At 40.6% G+C, this 27,462-nt stretch overlaps 3 protein-coding genes across 4 annotated transcripts; all 3 read right to left on the bottom strand.

The window, feature by feature from the left end:
• Positions 1–386: 386 nt before the first annotated feature.
• banf1 (BAF nuclear assembly factor 1) lies at positions 387–4,098 on the bottom strand. The gene is made up of 3 exons (XM_062535951.1): positions 3,969–4,098; positions 2,984–3,137; positions 387–1,758 (listed from the first exon to the last, which is right to left on the bottom strand). Exons 2-3 carry the CDS (start codon positions 3,107–3,109, stop codon positions 1,612–1,614), a joined length of 273 nt encoding a protein of 90 aa, XP_062391935.1. The 5' UTR covers positions 3,110–3,137; positions 3,969–4,098; the 3' UTR covers positions 387–1,611.
• A 1,623-nt stretch (positions 4,099–5,721) lies between these two features.
• Positions 5,722–12,101, bottom strand: LOC134079846 (uncharacterized; the record flags this gene model as incomplete). Its single annotated transcript, XM_062535952.1, has 4 exons — positions 5,722–8,077; positions 8,391–8,651; positions 9,291–9,560; positions 10,658–12,101. Coding segments are annotated over 4 exons (3,546 nt in total), but the record flags the coding sequence as incomplete, so codon positions are not given.
• A 2,787-nt stretch (positions 12,102–14,888) lies between these two features.
• On the bottom strand, positions 14,889–27,065 carry LOC134079847 (receptor-type tyrosine-protein phosphatase H-like). 2 transcript variants are annotated; one of them, XM_062535955.1, is made up of 6 exons: positions 26,940–27,065; positions 26,444–26,520; positions 23,983–24,249; positions 19,265–19,525; positions 17,702–17,738; positions 14,889–17,187 (listed from the first exon to the last, which is right to left on the bottom strand). In XM_062535955.1, the coding sequence occupies exons 2-6, from the start codon at positions 26,466–26,468 to the stop codon at positions 17,067–17,069; spliced, it is 711 nt and encodes a 236-aa protein (XP_062391939.1). In that variant the 5' UTR covers positions 26,469–26,520; positions 26,940–27,065; the 3' UTR covers positions 14,889–17,066. The 2 variants fall into 2 exon arrangements, with proteins under 2 accessions (XP_062391939.1, XP_062391938.1); XM_062535954.1 differs by lacking the exon at positions 26,940–27,065 and adding an exon at positions 26,747–26,870.
• Between the last annotated feature and the right edge of the window lie 397 nt (positions 27,066–27,462).

Genomic DNA, 27,462 nt, shown 5'->3' on the forward strand with positions numbered 1-27,462 from the left:
CACGTACCACCTTCTACCTGGCGTGACTCGCGCACCGTACCCTGCCATCTGTCACATTCAAAAGGGACACATTCTATCGGCGTATTTCAGGCATGTTTAGTAAGCCGCCTCCATTTCTTTTAAATAAAACATAGCCTACTATAGTTTACAAATGAGATCCTTTAAGTTCATGTTTCCCGATCATTATGACCTGATTCAAAAATATTTATTCATGAATTACAAAAGACTTAAAAAGTTAATTTACAGTAAATGCCACGGAGCTTTTCATCTCGTGTACTCCTTAGAAGCAGCTCGCTCACCACTGGTGGTACGAGACAACATTGCTAAACTTGAAATCCTAGAGTCTCAAATAGGCAAGGCCCCCAATAACAGAAGAGAAGAGCCAGTTACTATTTTTACACTTTATTGTTTTTTCAAACATGTATCGATCGATTCTTTAAAAAAAATGCACAAACCTTACAGACAAATATGACATGCCGAAATCATCGATGCGCAACAATTGTGAAGTGGAAAGAGAAAGCATGTGACCATGGAAACGTTCTGTGCATCATGTCTGTGTTCACATTCTGGCCAATGGGGACGGCTACGGCAGTAGCTTCAGCTCGGCGCGCTCCAACATGTCTAGCAGCAGGACACCGCTCTACTGCCACGCCACGGGCACGCTCAGCTCAGCGCCGCAATCGCACAGAACAGCGACCCAAGGGCCCGCCAGTTATGGTTGGAACAGGTGAGAGAAACAATGCCATTTTACACCCAATGAGACTATATATTTAAAAACATATCCTTCAAATTCACTTAAAACCTGGACCAAAGATTAGGTAGCCTGCATGATAAGCCAACAGTATGTGTTTGCAATACACGTTTCCACTGGAGATTAAATAACAGTCGAATAAGGCAAACTTTAACCGAGCAGTGAAGACAATCAGTAGCCCACAGATGCTGCTCACGCCAACGCGCCCACCTTGTGTTAAGAGTCATGGTAGCTGGAACTGGAACCCCAAAACTGAAGCCCAAAGAACTAAGGAAAATATTTAGAACCCCCTCCCCTCCATCACGTTGTTAGTTCTACGCAGAACCCCCTTCCATGACAGGTCATCAGCTACACGCAGAAGCCCAGCTACAATCTGGAGCGAGACTAGCCGTTACGGTAGATCGCCTTTGGAGCGAGACTAGCCGTTACGGTAGATCGGCTGTGGAGCGAGACTAGCCGTTACGGTAGATCGGCTGTGGAGCGAGACTAGCCGTTACGGTAGATCGGCTGTGGAGCGAGACTAGCCGTTACGGTAGATCGGCTGTGGAGCGAGACTAGCCGTTACGGTAGATCGGCTGTGGAGCGAGACTAGCCGTTACGGTAGATCGGCTGTGGAGCGAGACTAGCCGTTACGGTAGATCGGTGCCGCACATGCCCAGTTGTGCTAAACTAACGTAGCTCACTTGCTGCTCTACGGAGGTCAGGGGTTAACGCTATGACTACCACACCAGCATCACTCACAAGCTGTTAGCACGGGAGGCCTGTGCACTTAAGAGGTAAAACATGTGTCAATTATATTTATATATGTATAAAAAAAAAAGAAAGAAAAGAAAAAAACTGAAAAGGGCGGAGCAGGTGGTCTACAGGAAGGAGTCACACCACTCCCGCAGGCAGCCGTAGCAGTCGCCTTGCTGTTTGGAGTTGGCGCCACATGTGTCTTTCAGCCAATCACGGAAGAGCTCTTCATCCTTCTTCAGGACCAGGAACTGGCCAAGTACTACGTATGCCTGCACAGAGGGGAAGGGAGAAATGAAAGAGCGGAAACAAACACATAAAACAAACAAATTAACACCAGAAATAAACACACACAAATAAACATATAAAATAAACAAACAAACAAACAAACACTGTGTTGCATTATCCCTCCAGTCACATTACTAAGGCAACACGGTCCAATATAGTAGAATGTGGAATTCATGTAACTTGTGGTGAAGAGACCTACAGTATCATATGGTCTAACGATACTGTACACTAGAGATACTGTACACTAGAGATGGTCTACCTATAGTGTGCACTAGAGATGGTCAAACGATACTGTACACTAGAGATGGTCTACCTATACTGTACACTAGAGATGGTCTAACAATACTGTACACTAGAGATGGTCTAACAATACTGCAGTGTACACTAGAGATGGTCTACCTATAGTGTGCACTACAGATGGTCTAACGATACTGTACACTAGAGATGGTCTAACAATACTGCAGTGTACACTAGAGATGGTCTAACAATACTGTACACTAGCGCTTTGGGTTGCACTCAGTGCACGTTAAATGCGCTATATAAATAAAAATTACCTTACCTTACACTAGAGATGGTCTAACGATACTGTACACTACAGATGGTCTACCTATACTACACAATAGAGATGGTCTAACAATACTGTACACTAGAGATACTGTACACTAGAGATGGTCTAACGATACTAGAGATGGGAGATATTGCTCAAACGATAATGGACCAGGATATGAAGTCACATCATGTCAGATTGCACACACCATCCGCGCACCAGCAGTGGTACAGCCCCTTGCAGACAGTAGCGTAAAACAATCCCTCCATTCAGCCTGCAGTGACTGCACCAATGCAACATATATCAGATGGGTGTGTGCAGATCAACACAAGGCAAATATGTCACAGTAGAAGACATCAAATAGTAGAGAGTTGAATTTGACACAATTAGAATGCAGATCACATCAGATATTACATGTAGACATACACCACTCGTGTGTGGATGACATCAAAGATGGTAAAATATAAGGAGTAGAATGTTTCCTGAACCCCAGGCTAAGATGCAGCAGTAGGCCTACACCAACTCACCAAGTATTATAGCTTTGTGCCTAAGTGATAGGACACGCTTGATTTCAGACGTAGACTGAAGATGTGTTAGCATTATACCTTTATGGTTTAGTGACACATTCGCGTCAGGGAAAGATCTACTTGCGTGAGGCTCACCTTATCGAAACCTTTCTCCTCCAGCCGCTTGCCGAGAACCTCCCCGATGCCCGCCAGAGCATTTACCGACTTCTCACCCATCGGCTCGGCCACGAACTCTTTGTGCTTTTGGGATGTTGACGACATCTTGGTTCAGGTGACTTTCGTCAAGAGCCTGTGTGTAAAACAAATACAAGTGTCACGCAAATAACACTGCGAGAAATGAAACCGAAAGTGTTATATCTTAATGGAACTTAAGTTTCATTTTGAGTTTTTTAATGTAGGCTACTCTACGTAATTAGTGGGCCTTTGTTAGTTTTAATGTGTCCATGTGCAAATGTAAAGATGACTGATTGTTATTGTTAACAGAGCTAACGAAGTTCAATCAGTCGGGATTTGCTAAAAGTTGACCTGCATTTAGCGTTCACAATAATATTAACTTTCCAAAAGGAAAATACAGCAATAATAAATGTACATACAAAACGGGCACTAGTAACGCTAAGTTTAAGTTGGGACCAGTTAAGTAAGCTAACCACGACCATCGAGTTCCAAAGTGTAATGCTAGCGGATACGATTGAAACTGCGCGCCAAATCGCTAGGACACACTGAACTGACTGTTCAATCACAAGCTGGTACCACATTCCTAGACTTATTACATTTGCAAACAGTGGCCTACACTTACAAACGGACCGGCGTTATATTACACTATCTAAAAAGAACAATTTAGTTATTGGAGTGTAACAACGCTTAGTTAGCTATACAGCTAGCTAACAAAAAGAACAGCTGCAGTCATGGAGTTGGAGACATACCCAGCTACTAGCTAGCTAACGTTACCGGTGGCTGCAGCTAGCGTTAACTAGCTACACATGATCTCATTCAAATTGCACACTAGTATGAATTCTTACAAAACAGTCAAAAGGCAAACAGGGTGCCATAGAACTCATCAACACAAATACTAACTTTAATATAACTGAGATAAAAGACAGAAAAACATTGGGCTCTTTACCTTATTGATAGAGTGTGCAGTCAGCAGTCTCCCCCCTCAGCGTTGTCTACTGAGCAAAGGCGCTCTCAAATTCCAACATAACTTCCCCATCCGTTAGTTACATCACTTCCGGCTGCACTGCCCCCTGGTGAAACCTGAAACATGCAAAAATAAAACAGATTAAATCCAAATTATTGCCAGATTTTTTTCTCAAAATGTGTGTTGCTGACTACACGAGTACTTATGTCCTGCGACGATAATACTTGGAGTTCATATAGCCTATATCCTTGAGGCAGCATCATGAGTCATTCTTCTTCAGGCTAGGCCTAACTTTGCAGACTGGGATAATTTGGGGAAAGAAAAACAAACTCTATATGTATGTTAACCCATCAGTGAGCAAGCTTTATAGAATATATTCGAAGAACTGATCTTATTTTGTGATAACCTGTGGATGGTCTCTTCCCTTCAGCTGGATTCTCCCTGACCCTAAATGAAGCTGTTAGATGCGTGGAGGGAGCAGGGGGATGTGTGGTGAGTATCTTAGTCTTTTCGCCTTAAGGAAGTACAAGATTATTCGACAGCCGTTTTTTTCTTTCTTTTCTAATAAATATAATGGGCCACATAAAATATGTCATGTCAAAATATGTCCACTAGATGGCGGCACTGCACGTCGGGCCTTATTTCTGAGTAGGCAAGCAGTGAAATGGCGTCATCTGGTGGCCGTGAAGCGCAATAACGCCATGAAATATTTAATCTGACAAGAAATGATGGTCGAAAATCTTGTTCTATACAAATTATTCGTCTAATCCATCTGGTATCTTTTGTGTTTCTTTTTTAAACTCTTGTTCAACATTAAATGCAAACAATTCAGCTAAACCCATAATCTGAGAGGTGAAGGGGAAACGAGTGCATGTGTCGCAGAAATTCCCAGAATGCTAGAGATGGCCATGTCTCTGCTAAACTTTCCCACCGTACATTGTGTACAGGCTGCTGTACTGATATAGTCTGCTCAAACATAATGTAATTTCAAATTACAAATTTGCATTATCAGAGGAATCTTTATTGATATGTACTGTAGGGTATAGGCCTATATTTGCTATAAATTCAGAGTTTAAAAAAACCCATTGAAGTGCTTATTTGATGTTATGAGGTATAGGCATTCGTCAGTCCTTTATAATCACCTTTGTTTTTCAAAGAGCAATCTTTCAGGCAGAGATTCTTTTAAATAATACTATTTCCAAAATCAATTCAGTGGAAGTCATTTCAAGATCCAAAAATTCCATCCCTGCCAACCTTGGTCCCTTTGCCCTCTATGTGAAATCCCATGCACGTAGCCTGGGGGTCATTTAACACTGGACCTGGGCAAGCAAATTTCATCTGATGTGAAGACCAGTTTTGATCAATTCAGAATAATCTCTAAACTCAAGTACACATAATGCCTCACAAGCGCATTCATACCAATTAAACCAATACAAGTCAAAAGACTTTTTTATTTTCATTTTTTTTTGTTGACGATACGTGTTCAGAAGAATGATCAATGACTTGAATATAATAACACATTTCAAAAACATCTTGCAAAAGAGATTAAGATGACATTTCATTAAATCATTAAACAATTCAAAAGCAACATGATGTCATTGATTGACCATAACACACCTATTATAATCTTTGATTAATTGTTTCAGTTATGTAACAAACAGCATTACAAACCTGGATAAAATTATTTCAATGAATCAATTGAACTGTAAAAAAGAGATGTCTTCGAGTTCTCAAATACATGATTGAAAACATTAGCCTATACCTCCCATCATTTAACACAAAAGTGAGCTCAATATTTTTCATGACCTAAATGGCTTTGAGAATCTATATATCCTTATATACAGTATATATAGATGGAGATAGATAGATAGATAGATAGATACAAACTTCAAAGACCCACATAAACATAAAAACACAAAAACATATTTGAAATGATATTCAGGTAATTGTTTGGACGAGTTAATTATCATGTACAGTATAAGATATTTTATAAGCGAATGCTTTTCAAAGATTGCTAAAAGACTTCAATGGATGCAGCGTGAACCTGCCACATCACTTGCCTGTGTGATAGAAGGATGAAAATGGAGACGGTAGAGAAACTGGAGAAGCAACAATTTAAAATAAAATAGATAAATGGCCCACTGTCATGCAGTTAATAGGCTACAGTGCTGCGAAGAGGCTGGAAATGATGGCAGGCCAACCTGGAGTGACGCACAGGGGAATTCTCTCTCACTGCTTGTAGGCTGATGGAAGGTTACAGTGCATACAGCCGTAGACCTGCAGGCACCGCTGACGTGATAAAAGAGAGCTTTCTGTTTCTGTTCATGCAAATCTATTTCACATAGATTAGTAAGAATACACGGCACGTTCGGCTACATTAATCAAAAGCACAGATTGCAGGTTGGATATCATTTTGTCTTCATGAATATACGCAGTTGTGGTTGCAGTCAGGTTAATTTAAATATCAGGCGACCACAAGCCTCTCATGACCCGCTCACCACTGATAGATGGACTGTAGATCTAACGCAGAGACAGAGAGTAGAACTTGCTTCTTGTTCTTCTTGGAGTCTGGATTTGCTCATACAGTTCCTTAAATTTCTGAGCATTGTCATCATCTCCCATCTCTGTTGTCTTCTCAATGAAGTAATCAAGATGTGAAAGAATGGACATACAATCCCTCTTTGAGCCAGACGTCTTCAGTTTAACCAAGCACCGGTAGGCTTTCTCCAGTGAATTCGACACTTTAGCTTCAGATTTATTCATCTCCTTCTCAACTGCTCTCTTAAGGTCCACCTGTTCACCAAAGTGTTGTTTCAACTCCACAGCCTGCTTTAGGACCCGCCTCTTTTCAGTGCTGAAGATCTTGCGCTGTTTGACATGACGGGAGGCAGGGCACCTCCCAGTACACACTGTGCACCTGTTGTTCCTCATCACAATGCAAGCGGACGCGTGCTGCACCCACCCACAGGCGGGATAGTGGCAGTTCTCCTGACATGTGGGGCAGCTCATCGCCCCGTTGGTCAGCTGCCACAAAGAAGATGCCTTGACTGGCACCATCTCTTTGTACGGTTCTTCAACTTCAAAGAGGAAATTTTCATTGTTGTCCAGTTTTATTTTATTCTTTTCCAGGGCCTGGTTCATCTGCTGAAGCATGCTCTGGTTCATGATCTCCATGGTTACGGCATCTTTTAGGTTGCTGACACAAGCTTCTAGCCTTTTACGCTCTCTCACACTAACTTCTGATGCATCTGTAAATCCCAGCTGGCTGTCTTCCAGAAAAGCTAAAAACTCCTTCATGCTGCCCCTTCCTAGGTTCCATGCTGCATAATAGGCGCGCGCTTGATCGTCTTCATAGCACTCAGGTTGTTGGTTGTTGAACAGAAAATGGAGGAGTTTTCCACCAGGATCTTTGGCACAAGGCACCTCAGCTTCACGGAGGGCCGTTAGGACATTTGTAGCAGGCATTCCCTCAGAGTGGGTGATGAACACTGTGGTCCTCTTCTCTATATCTTCACCAAACTCTGAGAGAATGGGCTCAAAGATGCAGTGATGGAATTGTGTGAGAGTCTGTGTAGATTTCACCACAAGACCCACAGCATCCATGTCATGGATTCCATCCTCACATCTGAACAAGAATCGCAAGTTCTCAGCTGTCTTCTGGTCAAGTTCCGTCCAATCAGCACCTCCATATCCCGGAGTGTCAATAACTCTCAGACATGAAGAGCTGGTTTCCATGTAAACTTCATACACTGTTATGTCAGTTGTGATGTTTTCTTGTGTGATCTGAAACCAGACTCTATCCTCCCATTCCACTCCCAGGATGTAGTTGATGATGGTGTTGATGAGCCTGGTTTTCCCAGCGCCGGTTTCTCCAATCAAGAGGACTGTTTTAGTTGGTACAGTCCTGTCTCTTTCTCCAAAAGTCCATCTGCGAAGAGCAGAATTTCCATCAATGTCACTCTTCTCTGTTGGAAGCAAGTAACATGCTGGTGAGCCTGTTCTTGTTGGTTGACATTTCTTGATTAGTTGTGATATGGGATGATTCCAATCAGGTTTGGCACTCTCCGATTTTCCATACGCTAGAAGATTCCCTGTAAAAGATGTTAATTTGCTCTTTGATTAATTGGGTTTTGTGAGAGAAGAGGAATGCTACAGTAACACAAGCTGTGGTGAATTATGTCTATACCCACTGTGATTTAAAAGTATGGAACTCAATTAATTACATGTTCTTTTAATCTCCAGCGAGAAAGTTCTGCCATTGGTCTCATGTCACACCTTATACAATTAACTTGTCGGCTTCCACAACAGTACAGTCCTGAACCAAAACTCTTGTTATTTCTCTTCCGGGTGTTGTGATTGAGCTATGATACCTGTGTGTGTGGTGTTGTGATTAAGCTATGATACCTGTGTGTGTGGTGTGGACGACGGCCACACTCTGATCTCCATTGCTTAGTGTGGTGCAGACGCTTATGGTGTATTCTGTGTCTGTCTGTAGGTTGGAGAGGTTGTATCTGAGGGATCTTGTGTAGACGGTCTCGAGAGCTTCCCCATCTTTGCTGAGGGTCAGTGAATAGGAGAGCTCATCCGGTCCTGCTGGCTTCACCCACGTCACGGACACAGATGTTTCACCAGCCTCAGCAGTTAGGGACTCTGGTACAGGGAGTTCTATAAAAAAACATTGTAATGGATATTTGTGAAGAAGTGTGTAGAACTATACTGATGTTTAGCTTGGTTAGCACCAAACTGTATCTCATCGAAACTGAGGTTGGGTCTAGACAAGGTTCATTCACCTCCCATTTCCAACATCACAAACGGACGCCAATCTAAATGCCGCTGGACAAACTTAAAGGAGTACCGACTAACATTTTGGCCTTATAAGACGTTGGCGTCAGCTATAAAAAAAAAAGGTGGTATAAAAACACTCCAAATGTTTTATGTATGTAGGAATGTAGAAAACCAGTTCATTTGTAGGCCGCCATGACTATGTACATCTCAGTGCTCTCTGAGTAGTGAGTGACGTTTACGTTGAACCGGCGAGGTCTTGGCTAGGCTACAGAAAGATGAACATGTCTGCTGTTCAGTCTTTCAGCCAGGCAAATGTTGGGGACAATTTGATTGTGAGTCGCTATTGGCAAGTTAAATAAGAATTTTATATTGATAATAGTCTCAAGAAGCTTCAAAGAAGTATCTCTGTGAAATCAGTTATGCATTTTATGTTGATAATAGTCCCAAGAAGCTTCAAAGAAGTATCTCTGTGAAATCAGTGACACAAGAGTGATGCAGGAGTGGTTTGAAATGGCAAACCTGTGTGGACTGCAGTGGCAGCAGCTTGGCTCTTTATTCCGCGCGGCAGCTGAGTGGACACAGAGACTGTGTACTGTGTGTATGGCTGCAGGCCTGTGATGGCTGCACTGCGGCACTCTGAGGAGATGATGTTGGGCTCGGCCCCTTCACTCTGGCAGGAGATCAGGAAGCTGTGTGGCAGCTGCTCCGTCTCACGCGAGAGGCCCCAGCTAATGTTAGCTGATGTGGCTGTCACGGAGTCTACTGTTAAATTCTCAGGGACTAAGTCATCTGCAAGAAATGTAAATGGTGAAAAAATGTATTGCAACTAGATCTATCATTCAAATGGATATTTTAAAATGATAGTTCCCGTCTTTGATTGGTTAGATCTTTGTTGTTGTAAGACTAAGAACAGGTTCAAACAAGGTTGAGCCAATAATAATCAAAGACTGGAACTGCATTTGATTTAGAACAAACGGTTACACTTACACGAAGGTATCTACTCTGATGTGCATAAGTTTAGGAACCCATCCTAAAGTTGACTAAAAAGAGCAATAAAAAATCAGCTTTTGGAAGTTGGTCTCAAAGGGATATTCCACCATTTTTGGAATTAAGCTCATTTTCCACCTCCCCTCCGGCAAAACCATTGATATTTACGTTTTTCCCCATTCATCCAGCCATTCTGTGAGTCTGAGGATACACCTTTTAGCTTCAGCCTATAGCATAGATAATTGAATCAGTTTTTAGACCATTAGGACCTTGCCTGCTAGCTTCACGTTTAAAAGTGACTAAGATTGCCGGTAATTTTCCCATTTAAAACTTGTCTCCTCTGAAATTAGAAAGTGCAATAAGACAAAGGGAAAATGAAACCTTTTTCTAGGCTGATTTGACATGGAACTGCACTCTCATCTGGCGTAATAATCAAGGTTTTAAATAGGAAATGTTCTGGAAATCTTAGTCACTTTTAAACGCAATGCTAGCAGGCGAGATTCAATTATCTATGCTAGGCTTAAGCTAAAAGTTGCATCGTCAGACTCACAGAATGGCTGGATGAACGGGAAAAAGGTAAATATCAATTATGTTGCTCGAGGGGAGGTGGAAAATGAGCTTAAGCATTTTTCGCATTCATTTTTTGTCATGATAAATTAGATTTAGGGTTAGGGTTAATGTGTTATGTGTCATGTAGATACCTTCAAGTGTTACTGAACAAACATTCAATACCAATTTAGTACCATTACCATAAAAAAAATTAAATTTACAACGGATGTACAGTATTTCAATAGCCTAGAGATATGAATTAAAATCAAAAGTAATTCAATTTTTTTTCCACAAATAACACATTAACAGCTTGCCAACACAAATGAAATGTACAACAAACTTCTTCTTACCTGCCAAGCGAGCCAATGTGCTTTTATTTGGAGCTTGAATAATCTTATTTATCTCCTGTAGTTTCTCAACTTTCTCAGTGGCTCCAGTTTCCTTCATCTTCTCAATGAGGAAGTCAAGATGAAGGAGAGTGTTGGAGTTCCTCTTCAATGCAATCTCTTCCAGTTTGACAATACACTGATATGCCTGTTCCAACAAAGCGGCCTTTTTATTTACTGATTCCTTGAGTTGTTTTTCGATTCCTTTCTTACACTCATTTAAATCTGTATATTGTCGCTCCAAGGTCCCAATGACCCTTGTAACCCCTCTGGTTTTAGGCACGTAGATCATCTTCTGCTTGACATGGGAGGAGACAGGGCACTTGTTTGAGCACACAGTGCAGTGGCCGTCTTTCATGACGCTACACAGGGAGAGGTCTTTTGCAAACCAGCAGCCTGGATAGTGACAGTTCTCCTTACAGACGGTGCAGCATGTTGCTGTCTTGGATAAATGCCACCAGGATGACTCGATTGGGACCATGGCTTTGTAAGCCTCATCAACTTCATAGGTGAAGTCTTTTGTTGGTTTCTTTTTGTTTTCCTTCAAGGCTTTTTGAGTCTGCATGAGCTCTGTCTGTGTCAGCTCCTCCATCTTGATGGCATCCTGTAGGTTGTGGACACAGGCCGCCAGCCTCTTGCGCTCTCTCAGCACTCCTTCTGTCATCTTCAACTCTTTTGCATCAACACACTCCATAAAACTGAAAAAGCTTTCCATGCTGCGTTGTCCCAAATCATAGGGCCTCTTGAAGCCCTCTTCCTCACGGTTTTCAGTTTGTCGGTTGTTGAACAGAAAATGGCGTGGTGTCTCGCTGTCATCCATGGCACAAGGCACTTCACCCTCTCTGAGGGCAGTGAGGACGTTTTCAGCAGGTAGACCATCTGAGTGTGTGATCAACACAACTATGTTCTCTTCTATATCTTTACCAAACAGGGAGAGAATGGCATCAAAAATATACTTCTGGAATTCGGTAAGGCGGTTCTGTGTAGATTTTACCACAAGACCCACTGCATCGATTTCATGAATACCATTTTCAGAGCTGAACAGTATGTGCAAGTTCTTTGAAACCTGCTCGTCAAGCTTCTTTGAAGTAGTATCTCCGTAACCCGGGGTATCAATAACTCTGAGATATGAAGAGGATGTCTCCATCTCATACACAGTGATGTGACTTGTGTGAGATTCCGTCAGCAACTTCTTTTCGCTTTCCTCCGTAATCTGGAACCAAAGTTGGTCCTCCCATTTCACCCGTAACACGTGGTTGACCATGGTGTTGATGAGAGTTGTTTTTCCAGCTCCAGTTTCTCCAACCATAAGGACCGTTTTAATCTTCGCACTCTTGTGTTTTCGTCCGAAAGTCCATCTTCTGACGGCTGAATTTCCATCTATGTCACTCCTTTTTGTTGGAAGTTGTTAGGAAAATCTTCCAAGTATTTAAGATTTTAAGACACAAGAACCACAACAAGTAGTATGTTTTTACTCTGGCCGAGAGGAGAGAGCGTTCAGACAGGAGGATTCCCTCTCCCTGCTAAACAGTCTCTGTCCTCTGAAACTCTGGGTAGTTCTTTTATTAGAAGAAGCGGCCTTGTCATAATTCGTCCTATCAAACATATCCTGCTTTTGCAGGTACATCTGTTTCCTTTGACGTAAACAAGAACAATGTTGGCAAGAATACTCTTGGCATCAGCAGTGCACATATACATGATATATTGCAGATATTGCAAAATAATATGTGAGACATGAGACACACCTAAATATCCTTAACAATGATAATAACATAATAATTTCTTTAACATTTCCCTCCTGTTTATCATTGGTAACTTCACAATCATTTGATCCATTGATACATTTTCTGTAACAACTTCTTTGCTGATCATGAGGTTAATCAATTTAACCATTACATTTTACTTAAATATTCAGCTTTTGATCAATAATAATACAGACATGGATTCATGTTAATAATTAACCAAACTTAAATCTAGTTTACCAGCTGTTCAACTATCAATTTCAACTGCAAAACCAAACGATTCAACTCTGAACTAAAACTAAAGAACTACAACATGTACTGTATGTCTTCACACTAAACACATCCTTATTCCAAACTCACACATAAAATCAAAGCATGTAGTAATTGTTACCAACTTGAATAGCAAGTTTCAAACCTTTTGATGGAAGCGAAAACCTTAACGGAAAACCTCAGTCATGATTGATCTTATTTTGAGGAGAAAACCATTTAAGGAAAAATTCTTCCATTACCCTGCCATAGCAGCGGCACTTGTGTACACAAGCAAGAGGAGAAAACTTACCTTCTACTACACATATACTTTCATTGTTATGGGCTATATCAGTGGGAATTTTATTTTAGGATAAGGGGTCAATGTTACACTGGACTTTATGTACTTGAAAGGGTGTGTCACTGCACAGACATAGGTCGTGTTAGTGCCATCTTTAAACATTTTCATGTGAGAATTATCATAAGAGACATTAACCTATACATGAACTCTGTACAGAAGGAATTTTTACGGCTATCAAACGGGGGTGAGAAGCAGATATTGGCATCAGAGAACACACATAGCAATCAGACACATTATTCAAATCAGAAGTGATACACATGTATTGTTGTAGGTATGCAGATCCTCTGACAAAATCCATCTCTTGTTTCGGCTTCCTTTGTCTTTCAAGAAAAAAAGTTTTTTGTTCAGTCTTTGTAACAAGTGTCAGCAAGGTGAGCGTGATAGCCGCTCCAAGGGCCAGCCTCAACACTAAAAGTCTGTTACCTCAAGGCATCGTCACTAAGCTTGGGAGGATCCAAAATCTTCACCGACGTTGAGACGACTAGATTCTAAACCTCTAATCCCCTTTGGAGTCGGGCTTCCCCTCCTCAGCGGTTGACTCTGCAGCTGGAAAGTCTCGAACCTTACAATGAGAGAGGTGTGTCCAAGCGGTCCGGCCCTCCACCTTCACTGCAGTGGGTGTAGATAGGATGACTCTGTGGAGCCATTCCCAGTGCAGATCGGACCAGCACTTTTTCTTGATGACTTTGATGAACACAGTCTCCTGGTTTCACTCTGGGATCCTGTGGAGAAACAGAGAGAGAGGGAGCAGTATCCGTGTCTACATATTCCTTTGAACACAGTGTTTTAATCAGTTGCTCCACTACTCCTACATCATCATCAGGTGTAGCTTTACTATGAGAGAAATCAGGCATGATATACGATCTGCCCTGTGAATTATGTTTACTACATAAAATGCACTGATGGCAAAACTATTGTGAGTAGTTTGTAAATCCATATGTTGCATAGTGTTTGTCTACTAGTGCACACATCCCTCCTGTTGAGACATGGCTCTGCCCATGACTCAAAATAGCTGTCTATTGTACAATGATTTCGGTAATGTGAGACGCAGCAAAGGCATATTGGCTGTCTGTGTATATTGTCACTTTCTTTTTCGCAAAAAGCTCACATGCTACCTGTGCAGAGCATGTGGCAGACAAAAGTTTAACTTCTAATTTAGCAGTTAGTCACTGCATAAGCTGCTTCGTTTACACCATATTTAATGTGTGGTTGTGATAACAATACTGTCATACGAGATAAGAATGTCATGTTAGTTTGTAACAGTAATAGGGAGACGGCATGTGGGACTTTCACAGTCAATGGGTGAAAAAGCACAACTTCAACAGAAGTTTGTACTGCCATTGCAGTGGCAGGCACAACTTGCACACACGGGGGTGGCTCTCGCCACAAGGTCCAGTTGTGAAGAGTGAAATGCCACTGTCTATTTTTAGCTTCCCATTGTTGTATCAAAACCGTGGTCATGAAACCATTTTTTTTTTTACATCAACATTTGTATGAATGGTTTAGAGTAATCAGGCAGTGCTAAAACAGTTAACTGTTTTATGTTTAAAAACGCAATTTCAGCAGAATTCAAATATTTAGTTTAATATTTAGGCTATCACTTTCTTAGTCATTTAAACACACATCAGCTATAGTCTAGAAATTCCTCACACATTTCTAGCTCTTTTCCTTCCCCATTTACATACTCTCTATCGTACAGTATCTGTTCTTTCTTATCTTTGGTGGGGCAGACACGAGACCAATGCCCGTGACCCCCACAGATGAAACACTTGTTGCTATCATCACCTTCATTTTCAAATGTTTTCTGCATTGGCCTATTGCCTTGTAATGCCATCACAAATGCTTCCACTAATTTCTCTGAGTCTTGCTTTTCTTTTTCTTTTTGTTTGTTCTTCACTGTTTTCTCTGCATGTTTAGCATGTTCCATAAATTCTGGCAGTTCTGCTGTTCTGAAAGTAACAAAATGTTTCTCTATCCATTCTTTTATTTCTGGTCTGAAACTCTGAAGTAATGCTTGCTTCAATTGTTGTTCAAAAATTGCCTTATCTTCATCACTTTCTGACTTCAGACCACTATAAGCTTTAAAGACTTTTTCAAATCTGTCTCTAAACTCCCAAACATCCTCATCGTCTTTTTGTGTTGTGGCGTGTATTTTAGTGTAATCGCAATGTTTTCTAAAAACTTCCTTACATTTATTCTCTAAGGCTTGGATCTGTTGAGTAAGATCAGCAGAGCCAGGGGCGTGCGCTATGCCATTCGCATGGGCGACAAAGCTATCTTTAACACGGCTCCAATCGGAACCCATTTTGCATCGAAACATCCTTTCGACCTCGAAACCATTTAAGTGGTACACCGCTATTATGCTCTTCATTTCATCGCAAAATTCATCAATTTGAGCTTTATGTGATGGAATTCCTTCCACCGCTTTTTTAACATCTTCCTGTGTCCATGTCCTATAGACATACATTAAGTGTGGATTGGCATCATTTACGGCTTGATCTGGCCTAAATGTTGGATTAGGCAGTTCTATCATTGGAAATGCTTCCACCCGCGGCGGCTGTGGAGGCCAATCCAGAGTTTTATCATAATGTGAGGGAGGGGATGCTTCCTCCAGAGCGGGGGAAGGCGGGGGTGCCGGTTGTGCTGTTGCAGCCAGTCGTGGTTGTGGGTTATAGGGAGGAGGTGCGACGCCTGGCATATTGTCTTCTTCTTTAACATATGCTACAGTGCAATTTTTTCGCTCTTTTATTTTATTTTCACGCTTTTTTGCCTCCTCCAACCACAATTTGGCCGCATCAATTTCTTTTTGATGATGCGCTTTTAATCCACCCTTCTTTTTAGAGTGGTGCGTTAGTACGTCGCGCAGCAATTTAGAACAGTTAGGAACTGTTAATTTGCCTTCAAATTCAAATGTATCTTTCCAACGTGGTAGCCAATTTTCATGTCCTGGATGGACTCGAGCCATAAATTTGGCATCGCCTATCAAAACTTTTTCTTTGTTTTGAGTGTTTCCCATGTCTACAAATAAGGGGTTGATCTGTGTCGTCCTCTTAGGGCAAACAACAAGCCTGGGAAGCGAGCTTCTAGACCGTAGTCTGGCTTCCCCTGGGTGTTTTATCTCTCACAGGCTCTATTGTTCGTTTTAACTCACAGACAATCCCTTCACACACACACTTCTCAGTCACACTCCTTCTTTCCCTCTCCTGTCGACTTAGGCGGGACTCAAGCCTCTTTTTTTTCTATTTTTTTCATTTTTATATATATATTTTTTTAATTTTTTCTCGATTTCAGGCGGCCCCGCGGACCCCTTTTAGATAAACTAAGTGGTCCCGGACCACTTTTTACCTCAGGCTGGACTCGAGCCCCCCGGGACTCGATCCCCCTGGAAAGTTTATCTTTTAACAGCTGTATAAGAGAACAGCAACTTAATGCGATCTTTCCCTTTTTAATAAAACCTAGGATTTTTATACTCACACTATTATGGTTCTGCTCTGTTGTTCGTCGAAATGCCGTCAACCAGTCCTGGGCTGATCGTCGTCTGCTGGCCGGCACGGAATTTACCGTGCTGGTCTTTTCTTCCACGGTCCTAAACCGCAGGCTGCGCGCAGTCTTCAGCTTTCGACGAGCAGTCCCCAGGTCCTGGGTGTATTGGCATCCGGCTCGAAGGACCAAGAATGTTAGGAAAATCTTCCAAGTATTTAAGATTTTAAGACACAAGAACCACAACAAGTAGTATGTTTTTACTCTGGCCGAGAGGAGAGAGCGTTCAGACAGGAGGATTCCCTCTCCCTGCTAAACAGTCTCTGTCCTCTGAAACTCTGGGTAGTTCTTTTATTAGAAGAAGCGGCCTTGTCATAATTCGTCCTATCAAACATATCCTGCTTTTGCAGGTACATCTGTTTCCTTTGACGTAAACAAGAACAATGTTGGCAAGAATACTCTTGGCATCAGCAGTGCACATATACATGATATATTGCAGATATTGCAAAATAATATGTGAGACATGAGACACACCTAAATATCCTTAACAATGATAATAACATAATAATTTCTTTAACAGAAGTAAATAACATGCTGGATTGCCTGTTGTTAGTTGTCGGCATCTCTCTGGGAGTTTTTCGATTGGGAAAAGTTCACTGGGATGGCTGTGAGAAAAGAAACAGACGTATATTGTGATGGGCTCTGTACAAGACTGGTTAAGGACTAGTCAGTTAACTATAGACATTACCAAGACTGGTTAAGGACTAGTCAGTTAACTCTAGACATTACCAAGACTGGTTAAGGACTAGTCAGGTAACTCTAGACATTACCGAGACTGGTTAAGGACTAGTCAGGTAACTCTAGACATTACCGAGACTGGTTAAGGACTAGTCAGGTAACTCTAGACATTACCGAGACTGGTGAAGGACTAGTCAGGTAACTCTAGACATTACCAAGACTGGTGAAGGACTAGTCAGGTAACTCTAGACATTACCAAGACTGGTGAAGGACTAGTCAGGTAACTCTAGACATTACCAAGACTGGTTAAGGACTAGTCAGTTAACTCTAGACATTACCAAGACTGGTGAAGGACTAGTCAGGTAACTATAGACATTACCAAGACACACAAGTATCCCCTTTAAGGTCTTTAATACCCCTGGCAAAATTGATGACACTTACTTTTCACTGTCGACCAAAGACGTGGTTGGTCCATTTCCTACAGAATAGTTTGACATAACAATTGTATAATTCAAAAATTGAATAATTCAAAATCAAAATAATTTAATAATTAATGAAGTGCATCTCCATCTCAAATACAAAAACTAAGCAATACACACAAATTACTCTAAGAAGTGACTGTACACCTGTAAACATCCAACAGTCCGCACAGCCCAAAGGTTTGGGCAAATAAGTGCTGTGGCAGTGGCTAGCATTCTCTGGCAGAGGTTCAAACCCATCCATAAAGCTGCCACTAATCGATCTATACTGACATACCCATCCATAAAGAGTTAAGAACAAACTGATTCAAACCCCTGGCAAATATTGATTCAATGTTGATTTTCTCGTGACCAATATGCTTGTTCTGACTGAAAATTACACTGCCACATGGCTAACGGTTGCAAGACAATGTGGTAGAAACAGGTCCATTTTTCATTTGCTCATTTTTTCATAAAAAAAACAGTTTTTTCATTTCTCAAAACAGTTCTAATACTGTAATAGCTACCAAGCCTCTGCATGTCTCCACAACAATTCAAGATTGCACCTTTTTTTAGCAACAATCTGGGTTTGGATGCAGGAACGATTATTTGCCATCAGTCTGGCCTTGTGCTTACTTTTTTTGATGGATTGAGGTCTGGACTCTGGCTGGGCCACTCTAAAATGTTGATATGGTTCTCTGTTAACCATTTCTTGCCTTGTAATGGTCCAATGCCTCCTTTTGAGGCAGGTCTCTTGGGTCTCTCTCTGGTCTTTTCCTCCAAAAATCCTAATGTAGCCCGTTGTTTTAGTGTTACCATTTACTTTGATAAAGTCACCAGGTCCCATTGTCTGAAAAACTACCGGAAGCGACCCAGGCCATCCAATAGGCAGCAAATTTCACAAATGCTTTTAAACTTTCAAATAGGCTACATCAAGTCTAGTAGGCTTATACACTGACCCAAATAAAGCTTTACCCACTCACATTGTTAGGCCATATTACTGTCCGTAATACTGTCTTTTTTCTTCGTATCACTTCTTCGTATCACATTCATAAACAAATAATGAATTAACAAGTCATTTTTTGATTTTGGATTCTGAATTGAATATCAAATGAACAAAACATACACGGACCGAATTTCTTTGAATTTCATTGCATTTCAATTCTACTTCCTTTAATTCAAAATTGAATTGTAATTCTACATCCTGTTTTTGACCTCAAATTCAAGAATTGAATTGTAATTTGGGAGTCATTCTCAATTCAATTCAGAATTTTTACAAGCCTGGTGGAGAATCCTCCAATAGCATGTCATCGACATGACTCGTATTCCCTGGCTTCTCTAGCATGCTGCCCACTGACGTACAGTAAACGGAATAAGGTCCTGAGTGGGCCGTGGCCAACAAACAAATAGGCCTAATTTGACTTGTTGAAACAGTATCAGAAAGTAGAAAAAGTAGGCCTATAATATGGGCACTTTAAGGCACCATCTTGTCTACTTTTGACTAAGCAGAAGTATTTATATTTCTCCATGATGGGAAACTTGTTACCTGTGTTTATGGTGTGGAGGACAGCGGTACTCCGATCTCCATTCAGGGTGGTAGTGCAAACACTTATGGTGTATTCTGTGTCTGTTTGTAGGTTGGAGAATGTGTATTCCAGAGCATCGGTGGAGACAGTCTCCACACATTCTCCATCTCTGCAGAGTGTCAAAAAGTATGAGACCGGATCCAGTCCTGTTGGCTTCCTCCAAGTTACAGACACAGACGTCACATCAGTTTCAATTATTAGGTTTTCTGGTTCAGGAATCCCTGTAAGAGAAGTGTGGGGTTACTGCCCGTGAAAGCGCACGTCTATTTTGCGGCTAAATATTTCTACCTTGTAAAAGCAGGTGTTAAATGTGGTTTGCTGTTAAATGCATCTAAAAGAGAATCTTTCAAAGACGACAGAATCGCTAATTAGACCACCAGTTTTACGTCTTTGTACTACATCAAAAGCAACCTTAACTTTTGTTGGCCTTTTGAACGTCTTACTTTCACATTCACGCCATCCGCTTAAACTTTCCTACTTGTTAGATTTGATAAATCTTCCATAGCCTACGTGCACAAGTAAGCCTAGTTTGAGTAGAACTACTGCTCTTCATTATCTTCCTGCTTGTTGACATTATGCATTGTATTATTTCATGATCGCTAAACGTTGGATTCCTTTTAATGTTGTCATCAGTTAACTTCATTCAACTGCTGCGCTTCTGATTGATTGCGTTAGGGGACGGAGAAAGGCGCAGATTACCCAACGAATTTCAGGATTGATAAATAGGACGTAAACTGAAGTATCATAGTGTGCGCTGTCTGCGTGTTGGCCATGGCACAAATAGCGTTACGTTCGCTAATCTACTTACATCTGGCCCTCAGTGTTTAGAATGAGTTTGGACATGCTGCAGCAACAACGTTAATGAAGCATGTTTATTGAACACGCCTCATCTGTTTATCACCAAGAATACAACAGATATGACATGGTGTCAGAAAGTGGTCGTTTGCAAGTGAAGACAGTAGGGGTGTAAATATTAATCGATTCGTATCGATGCATTGATTATACAGCCGACGATTAGATGCATCGATGCGTCCGCAAGATAATCGATTAATGTATTTATTTTAAGATTTTGCCTCCTGTTTATTTTCAGCATCCACTCGTATGCATACTACCTACTAGAAGCTACAGTATCATGCCTAGCTCGGCTAGTATAGGCCACTATGTGCAGAAATAAAATGGCCTTGGAATTTGAATGGGTGAGTACTCAAGTCATACTTTTATCCTGAAAATTATGACTGAAATTATTTCCAGATTCCACTCAATGTATAGGTAGATAGCCTTCTGCCAAAGTTGTCAAACGCAACTGATCAAACAGGGTATACATTTATTAGCACAGGGGAGGCTATTCCTATATTATATCCTATCCCATCTCTCTTATAGATAGTGTAGTAGGCATGTGATGTAGGCCTACAGTATTTACTTTAATGACCCCCGCCCCTCCATTTCCCGTTAAAATGAAGTGTCCCACTCCTGCCCTAGTAACACCTAACGTGTAGAGAACGTTAGCATTTGGTTCTCTAAAGGTTAGGTTAGAAGCAAATCAAGAACTAACGCTTAGAGAACGTTCCCTCTGGTTATGCAGAAACCTAACAAAGCCTAACGTTCCCCTAACGTTTCGGGAACCACAGAACCACAACGTTCTGCTGTGGTTGCACTGTACCTCCACACAAATGTTCCCGTTTGGTTGTTTTTGGTTCTGTGTGAATGCTTGTACGTTTTTGTAGCATACAAAAGGTTTGCAGTCACTTGATTTAGGTTCTGTGGTGTATTTTCCTAAGTTTGTTACATTAAGAAGATACATTATACCCATTATTACATTACACTCTTATGAATTCTAGTAAACAACATATGATTGTCTGCTGAGAGAAAGGGGAACTCTCTACTAAGGCAAAGGTGAAGGCAAGTAGGCCTACCAGTTGGATAAGATAATACAGGAATAGATGCAGACTGGAGAGTACCAGGAAGACCAGTGGAAAGTACAGGGTGACATTAGGAAAGTACCAGAGGGTCCAAACTATAGCAGAACTACACAAACAACTATGACTCAATAAGAGGTGTCGTCATATTCTTTAAAACAGAAAATGATGGAGCTTCCACTATTGTAAATGGACCCGCTCCCTTTTCTATTCTTTCTGATTGGCTGAATAGGGTTTGGTGATGTTCTTAGAAGGAGGCACTTCTGAGACAGCCAAAACAGAATATAAGACAGAGCACAGCCTTCAGAGAATCAGATGGATCTCGTCGAGGTACCAGCTGGTAGCGCCGCCCTCACTCTATTGCCTGGTAGTGCAGTTCAGACATTGTTTGGATTGTAGTATCATAGTGATACAGTGAATATGAAGAAGCTCTGTCTGCGTGGTCTCCTTCGGATGCTTGTTCCAGAGTGCTGATTGGTGTTTTCTCAAGGGCTAATTGGTAAAGTCTGTGGAATTTTCCACAACAGTTCACTCAAAGATGATTGGCCTTATAAAACTAAGATAAACAGCCAAACAAAATATAGGCATATTTATTTTTAGGCTGATATCAATTTTGCTAAAAACAATACTTTAGTGTTTGATTTCAGTTTTGTAACCGTAGCCTATTACAGTATGATACTTAACACATGAATCAATAGAATGACTTTTTGTAACTAAATGCACTTGCCACGCGTAAAAGTCCAACCGTTACACTCCCACGGCAATAACGTTATTCCGGGGACATCAAGTGGACGTTTGATTGCTAAGTACACGTAATTTGAGCAAAGAGCGCTAGTTCACGGCTTGCTTGGTGTTGCACATTTCATCAGATAACTCATTACATTGCTGCTCTGCATAGGCCTAGTCATGTAGGCTACTTAATATCATATTTGCACTTGGCCGAATCGGGGCTGAACCGAGGACTTTTAATAATAACTTACTTAATGGAATAGCAATAAAACCAGAGAAATGTTAATACAGACCCGTGGGATTTCTTTAGGGTTGCTTAGCAGAAGTGACTTTGAGTTGAGATGAGTTTATTCACAGAACCACTTTAAAATTGGAGATAGAGGGCAGAACCTTGAGGCCATCAATGATCAATCCTGTTCCAAATCTGCGGCCCCCTACAGGCAACACTCATACTTGCGCGCACATGTCTAGTTTGGTATGTGGGCTGAGCACTGGAGATTGGAACAAGACTACTTAATCTAGGATGGAGCCTGTTGACAATTTGAAACATAAGACAGGCATTATGATAATCATTTAGCTCAGCCAGTCTTAGTAACTCAAAACGATGAAATAGGGGATGGGTGGGGGAATTTATCTCTGACCAGGACAGGACCCGTATGACTTTCTTTTGCAAAGATACTAGTTTTTTAAGATGGCTGGTGAATGTGTTGCAGCATATCACATTACGGTAGTTACGGTGAGGTTCAAAGAGAGTTTTGTACAATATAAGAAGGGCAGACAGTGGAAGGAAGTGTGTGATCTTGTAGAACAAGCCAACATACTTGGACAGTTTGTTTACAAGATGGTCAATATGCCATTTAAAGTTAAGAGAGTCATCGATATGGACCCCTAGGAATTTAGTGGCATGCGTCCTTTATTTCCTGCCCATTCATTTTAATCAGGCAGTAACCAGTGTTTATAAACTTTTTGTTTGATTTGAATAAAATTGAATTTGTTTTGCTGACATTTAATGACAGTCTGTTACATTTAAACCAGGAGTCCACTTTGGTTAACTCAGTTTACTATATCTTGTAGAATAAGTGCTTGCTTATAATTTGTTAAGCAAAATGATCTATTTATAAAAACTGCATCATTCCCTCAGTTTGCCTTGAGATGGGAGAAATACGGATTTCAATGAAACCCATGAATAGGACTTCCTGCTTTCAATGATGTAAAATGATGATTTTTACATCATTGAAAGCAGGAAGTCCAACATTGAAATCCGTATTTCTCCCATCTCAAGGCAAACTGAGGGAATGATGCACGACCATTCAAAAACATGACTGGTTTTCTAAAGATACAAAGCTTAATGCTAATCGGTGAAGTGTCCCTTTAAAGATACTACTTATCACAATTTTAAATAAATAGAATTACCGGATATGGCCATTGAATTACCGGATATGGCCATTGACTAGTTTATTAGGAGAAAAAAGACACCATAGACGTGAAAGTATTAGACCTAACCCGGTATAAAAATCCAGCTGACACCCAAGAAAGTTATTCATCTGGATGCTATTGTTGAATCTCAATTTGAAGGTAAAAGTAAGCCTGTGGGAATATATGTGGAAAAATATAGAATTACCAATAAGCAATAACATTGGTTGTTTCTCTCCCACAGCAACCTATCACCTGTATCGTAGCAGTCATCAATGTAAGCCTAATCAAGACCTGAATGTTCAAACCATAAAATAGAGAAATGTAGAGGCAATTAGATTTCTTTTCTTTTTATGTTTAGGGACGTCTAAATTGATACTCTCAAGGGAAGGGAACATCACCAACCAGATTAGGGGGACATTAGGAGAACATTGAGGGAACCAAATATGTAACCAACAGCTAACATTTAGAGAACGTAGCAAAAGCTTTCCGCTGCAAACCAAATGGCAACCAAAACCTAACCAAAAGTAACCTACAGGTAACGTTACTGGAACCTAAGGCTTATGTAACTAGAATGTTCTGGGAACCAAAAATGGACAGTAGGGTGTCTGACTCCTTACCTGTGCAAAAAAACGCAGACACACACTGACTTTTGTTCCCATGGTCACCGAGCGTGGCAACTGTTACATCATACTTGACTCCTGGAGACAGGTCCTGTATGTTGAAGTTGAGCCCTCGCACTGTGAGAGAGCACTGAGCGCTGTGGCTGTTCCAGGTGACCCAGAACTTCTGCTGCTCCCCGCTCAGCCCCTTAGGACACCCCCACTTCAGACACACACAATCTGGCTTCACTGAGGTGACCTCAATCGGCCCAGGGGCAGGAAGAGCTGTTGATTAAAACAAATACTCATAAATGCGTATTGGGATCATGCAGAACACCCTACAGACAAGGGTCGGGTTTCCCAAAATTGTTAAGAAGCTCTTAAGTGCTGAGAACTTCTTAGGAGCGTTGTAAGAATGTTCTAAGAACGCTTCTAAGAAGTTCTTACACTGTAAAAAAAAAAAAGTTCGTTCAACTCAAATTTTCAAGGCAACCGGCTGCCTAGAATTTTTGAGTTCAATCAACTTAAACTTAGCACGTTTTGAAGAACTACAATTATTAAGTTGTGTAAGCTAAGTTTTTCAAGTTCTGCCAACTGATTTTTTTTAATTCAAGTTACTGGAAATTTACTGGAAAGTTTGTAAAAACTTCCTATTTTGAGTTCAGATTACCATCCCCTAATAACGTGTTTGTTCCCAGAATGCAACAGCACCAGTCAACATATTCTGAAAGAAATCACAAATAGTTTCCAACTGAAATGTAATCTTGAAATAAGATTCTAAGCAAAGCTAAAACTAAGTAACTGTGACACTAAAGGCCATACTGTTTTGGTCATGTTGTCATGTAATTGTTTGTTGTTGCTACAAACCATCATGTAGATGACCATCCACAATGACTTAATCCTGTGCATAGAGCTTAGAGTAATGAATATGCTAGCGGCACAAACAGATATTCACATTCTTAGTGATATCATTGTGACTATGAACTTCCTGATTGCAACTAGTGCAGTTGCTGCTTTTACATTAATTCATGATAAATTTGTTAGGGTCAAGAACTACACAAGGAGAAAACCCTGCAAGGAGAAAGAGAGAGAACCCTACAAGGAGAAAATGAAATCCACCCCAGAAAGAATACAGGAACACCAATGGGTGGGTGTTTAGGAAGATTCCAAGGGCCCAGAAATGACAGAGGGCCCTCAGAGAGCCTTGCCCCCAATAACACTATATACAGTATTATTGGAGGAACCCAGAATGTCTGTCCGTCATAGGGCATACATTCTTTAGCAGCATACCTGCAGACACATAATGCAAGAAAGCATTGAGTGGCCGACTTTGTGATGCCGTGAAGGAGCCAGATTAATGCAAATTGAGAAAGCAGTCAATTTCGCATTGCACTCCAATTAATATATGTCTGCTTTCTAAAATGACATTATATTTTGATAATGGTCTTCTCCTCAATGGTAACCCTGACAAAACTCTGAAAATCTGTCACATAGTCATTTTGTTCAATAGTTGAGTTGTGTTATACACATCCAAAAAAGCCACAATAAACAGTAATGAGAAAAAATAGACATTATAAACAAGAAAATAACATTTGCCCATAATTCCTAAGGGGATGGTATCTGAACTCAAAATAGTAAGTTTTACAGACTTGAAAATTCCGGTAACTTGAATTAAAAATACTTAGTTGGCAGAACTTGAAAAACATTGTAGTTCTTAAAAAGATAAGTCAATGCCTTCAACTCAAAAATTCAAGGCAGCCGGTTGCCTTGAAAATTTGAGTTAAACTAACTAACATTTTTTTTAGTTAGGACCATAACTTACAATTTTAAGTTAACTTGATTAGTTTAGTTCTTCACTGTCAACTTGAAAAGTTAGTGAAATCAGTTGACTTTTATATTTCAAGTTGAACCAACTTAAAAACCCAGTGAAAACAAATAACTTGGACAACTTGGACTTCTTTTTTTATGTTGTGTTAACTCATGAAACTGAGTAGACATACATTTGCTTATTTCATAAGTTGAAATAACTTCAGGGAAGACTGCACTGATACATATAATTAAATATTTAAGTTGAGTCAACTTAATTTTGCAAGTTTGCAAGATGCAATTACAAAAAAAGTTGGATCAATTGTTTTTTTCTAGTTTACCATGTCTTCCTGATTTTTTTAGTTATATTTACTTACAAACCTTAGTTTGCAGGACAAAAGGCAAGTTCTAATTTTTACAGTGTAGGACTTAAGAGCTTCTTAATGATTTTGGGAAACCGGGCCAAGGTGTGTCTCTTATCTGAGGAATGTAAGTGGTGAAACAGAAAGAAATGTGTAAATGGAATGATAGCAATGTAACAGTCTCACACCTGTCATGATCATGTGGACAGCTTAGGTACACGAAAGACAGTAAACATTTTAAGCAAATGCAATCCATTGCTATTGAAAAAGCATCGACAACACCCCTCTGTTTTCCTTCTCTTTGACCTTACTTGTTTGGTTGATGTCTGTGGACATTGTTGGGCTCTCAGGGGGCTGCACATCTGCTGGACTGGAGGCATTATCATCACTAAAGATATGCCAAGAACAGTCATTACGCCATGAACAATCGTTAGGCCATGAACAAGCATTAGGCATGAACAAGCATCACTCCATAAACAATCATTACGAACAAGCATCACACCATGAATAATCATTACACCATGAACAATCATTACAACATGAACAAAAGGGAAACATACTCTCACCCACTATGATTAAACTTATATAAAATATATAAAACATCACAACAGTACCCAATGTTGTCGTTCTGTAGGTTTTGTGACTCCATGGTTTCCTTACTGTATTTTATTCTGAGAATTCAATACAATAAAAATGTACACGTAGATGGTCTAATCAACAAGAGTTGTCTTGAAAAAGCATTTCACTGCAGCTATCTTAGTTCTGTGAAGAGTAGCCTAAGCCAAAAAATAACTGATTGGTTCGTACCTTTATCTGAAGAGAGTCGAAATCATGCCTCTGTGTTCACCAAAGCACAGATTTGTGTTAGTGTGACGCTCCACCCCTAACAGGTATGATTTTGAACAGTTCCTGAACTGGTAGGACTCCTCCGACACAATTTCTAACCTCATGCTTTTCAAACTATGCAGCTGGGCATTGTAACACGTTTCTAATGCGTTCAGTATTCAGGACATTCGATTTCACTTTCTGGGAGTTTGTCTAAATGACAAACTCTTTTGATAAATTATGGATTATGATAAATGTCATTGTATCTGAAGTTTAGATGACATGCACATACCTTTTACTGCAGTATTATACAGTTTAGTAATACCTGCCAATGATTTGGAGTTGTTTTAGAGTTTCTCCTCATTACTAAACTAAAACACATACATGCATTAGGCACTGGAATACATCACGCCACTCACTCAACTTACATGTCTTCTTGTCATAAACTTGGCTAACTATCGCACTTGAGTTTCTTGAGGATCAGTGTCCTTGCCAAATTCACTTT

The sequence above is a fragment of the Sardina pilchardus genome, chromosome 5, assembly GCF_963854185.1.
Source record: "Sardina pilchardus chromosome 5, fSarPil1.1, whole genome shotgun sequence".
Lineage (NCBI taxonomy): Eukaryota > Metazoa > Chordata > Actinopteri > Clupeiformes > Clupeidae > Sardina > Sardina pilchardus.

Coding starts and splice junctions, on each gene's coding strand:
- banf1 (XM_062535951.1), bottom strand. CDS start 3,109: ATGTCGTCAACATCCCAAAAGCACAAAGAGTTCGTGGCCGAGCCGATG. Junction 1,759..2,983: donor AGGAGAAAGGTTTCGATAAG/GTGAGCCTCACG, acceptor CCCTCTGTGCAG/GCATACGTAGTACTTGGCCA.
- LOC134079847 (XM_062535954.1), bottom strand. CDS start 26,781: ATGGAGTCACAAAACCTACAGAACGACAACATTGG. Junction 19,526..23,982: donor GTCTGCGTTTTTTTGCACAG/GTAAGGAGTCAG, acceptor CTTCTCTTACAG/GGATTCCTGAACCAGAAAAC. Junction 17,739..19,264: donor CCTCCACACCATAAACACAG/GTAACAAGTTTC, acceptor ACTATTCTGTAG/GAAATGGACCAACCACGTCT.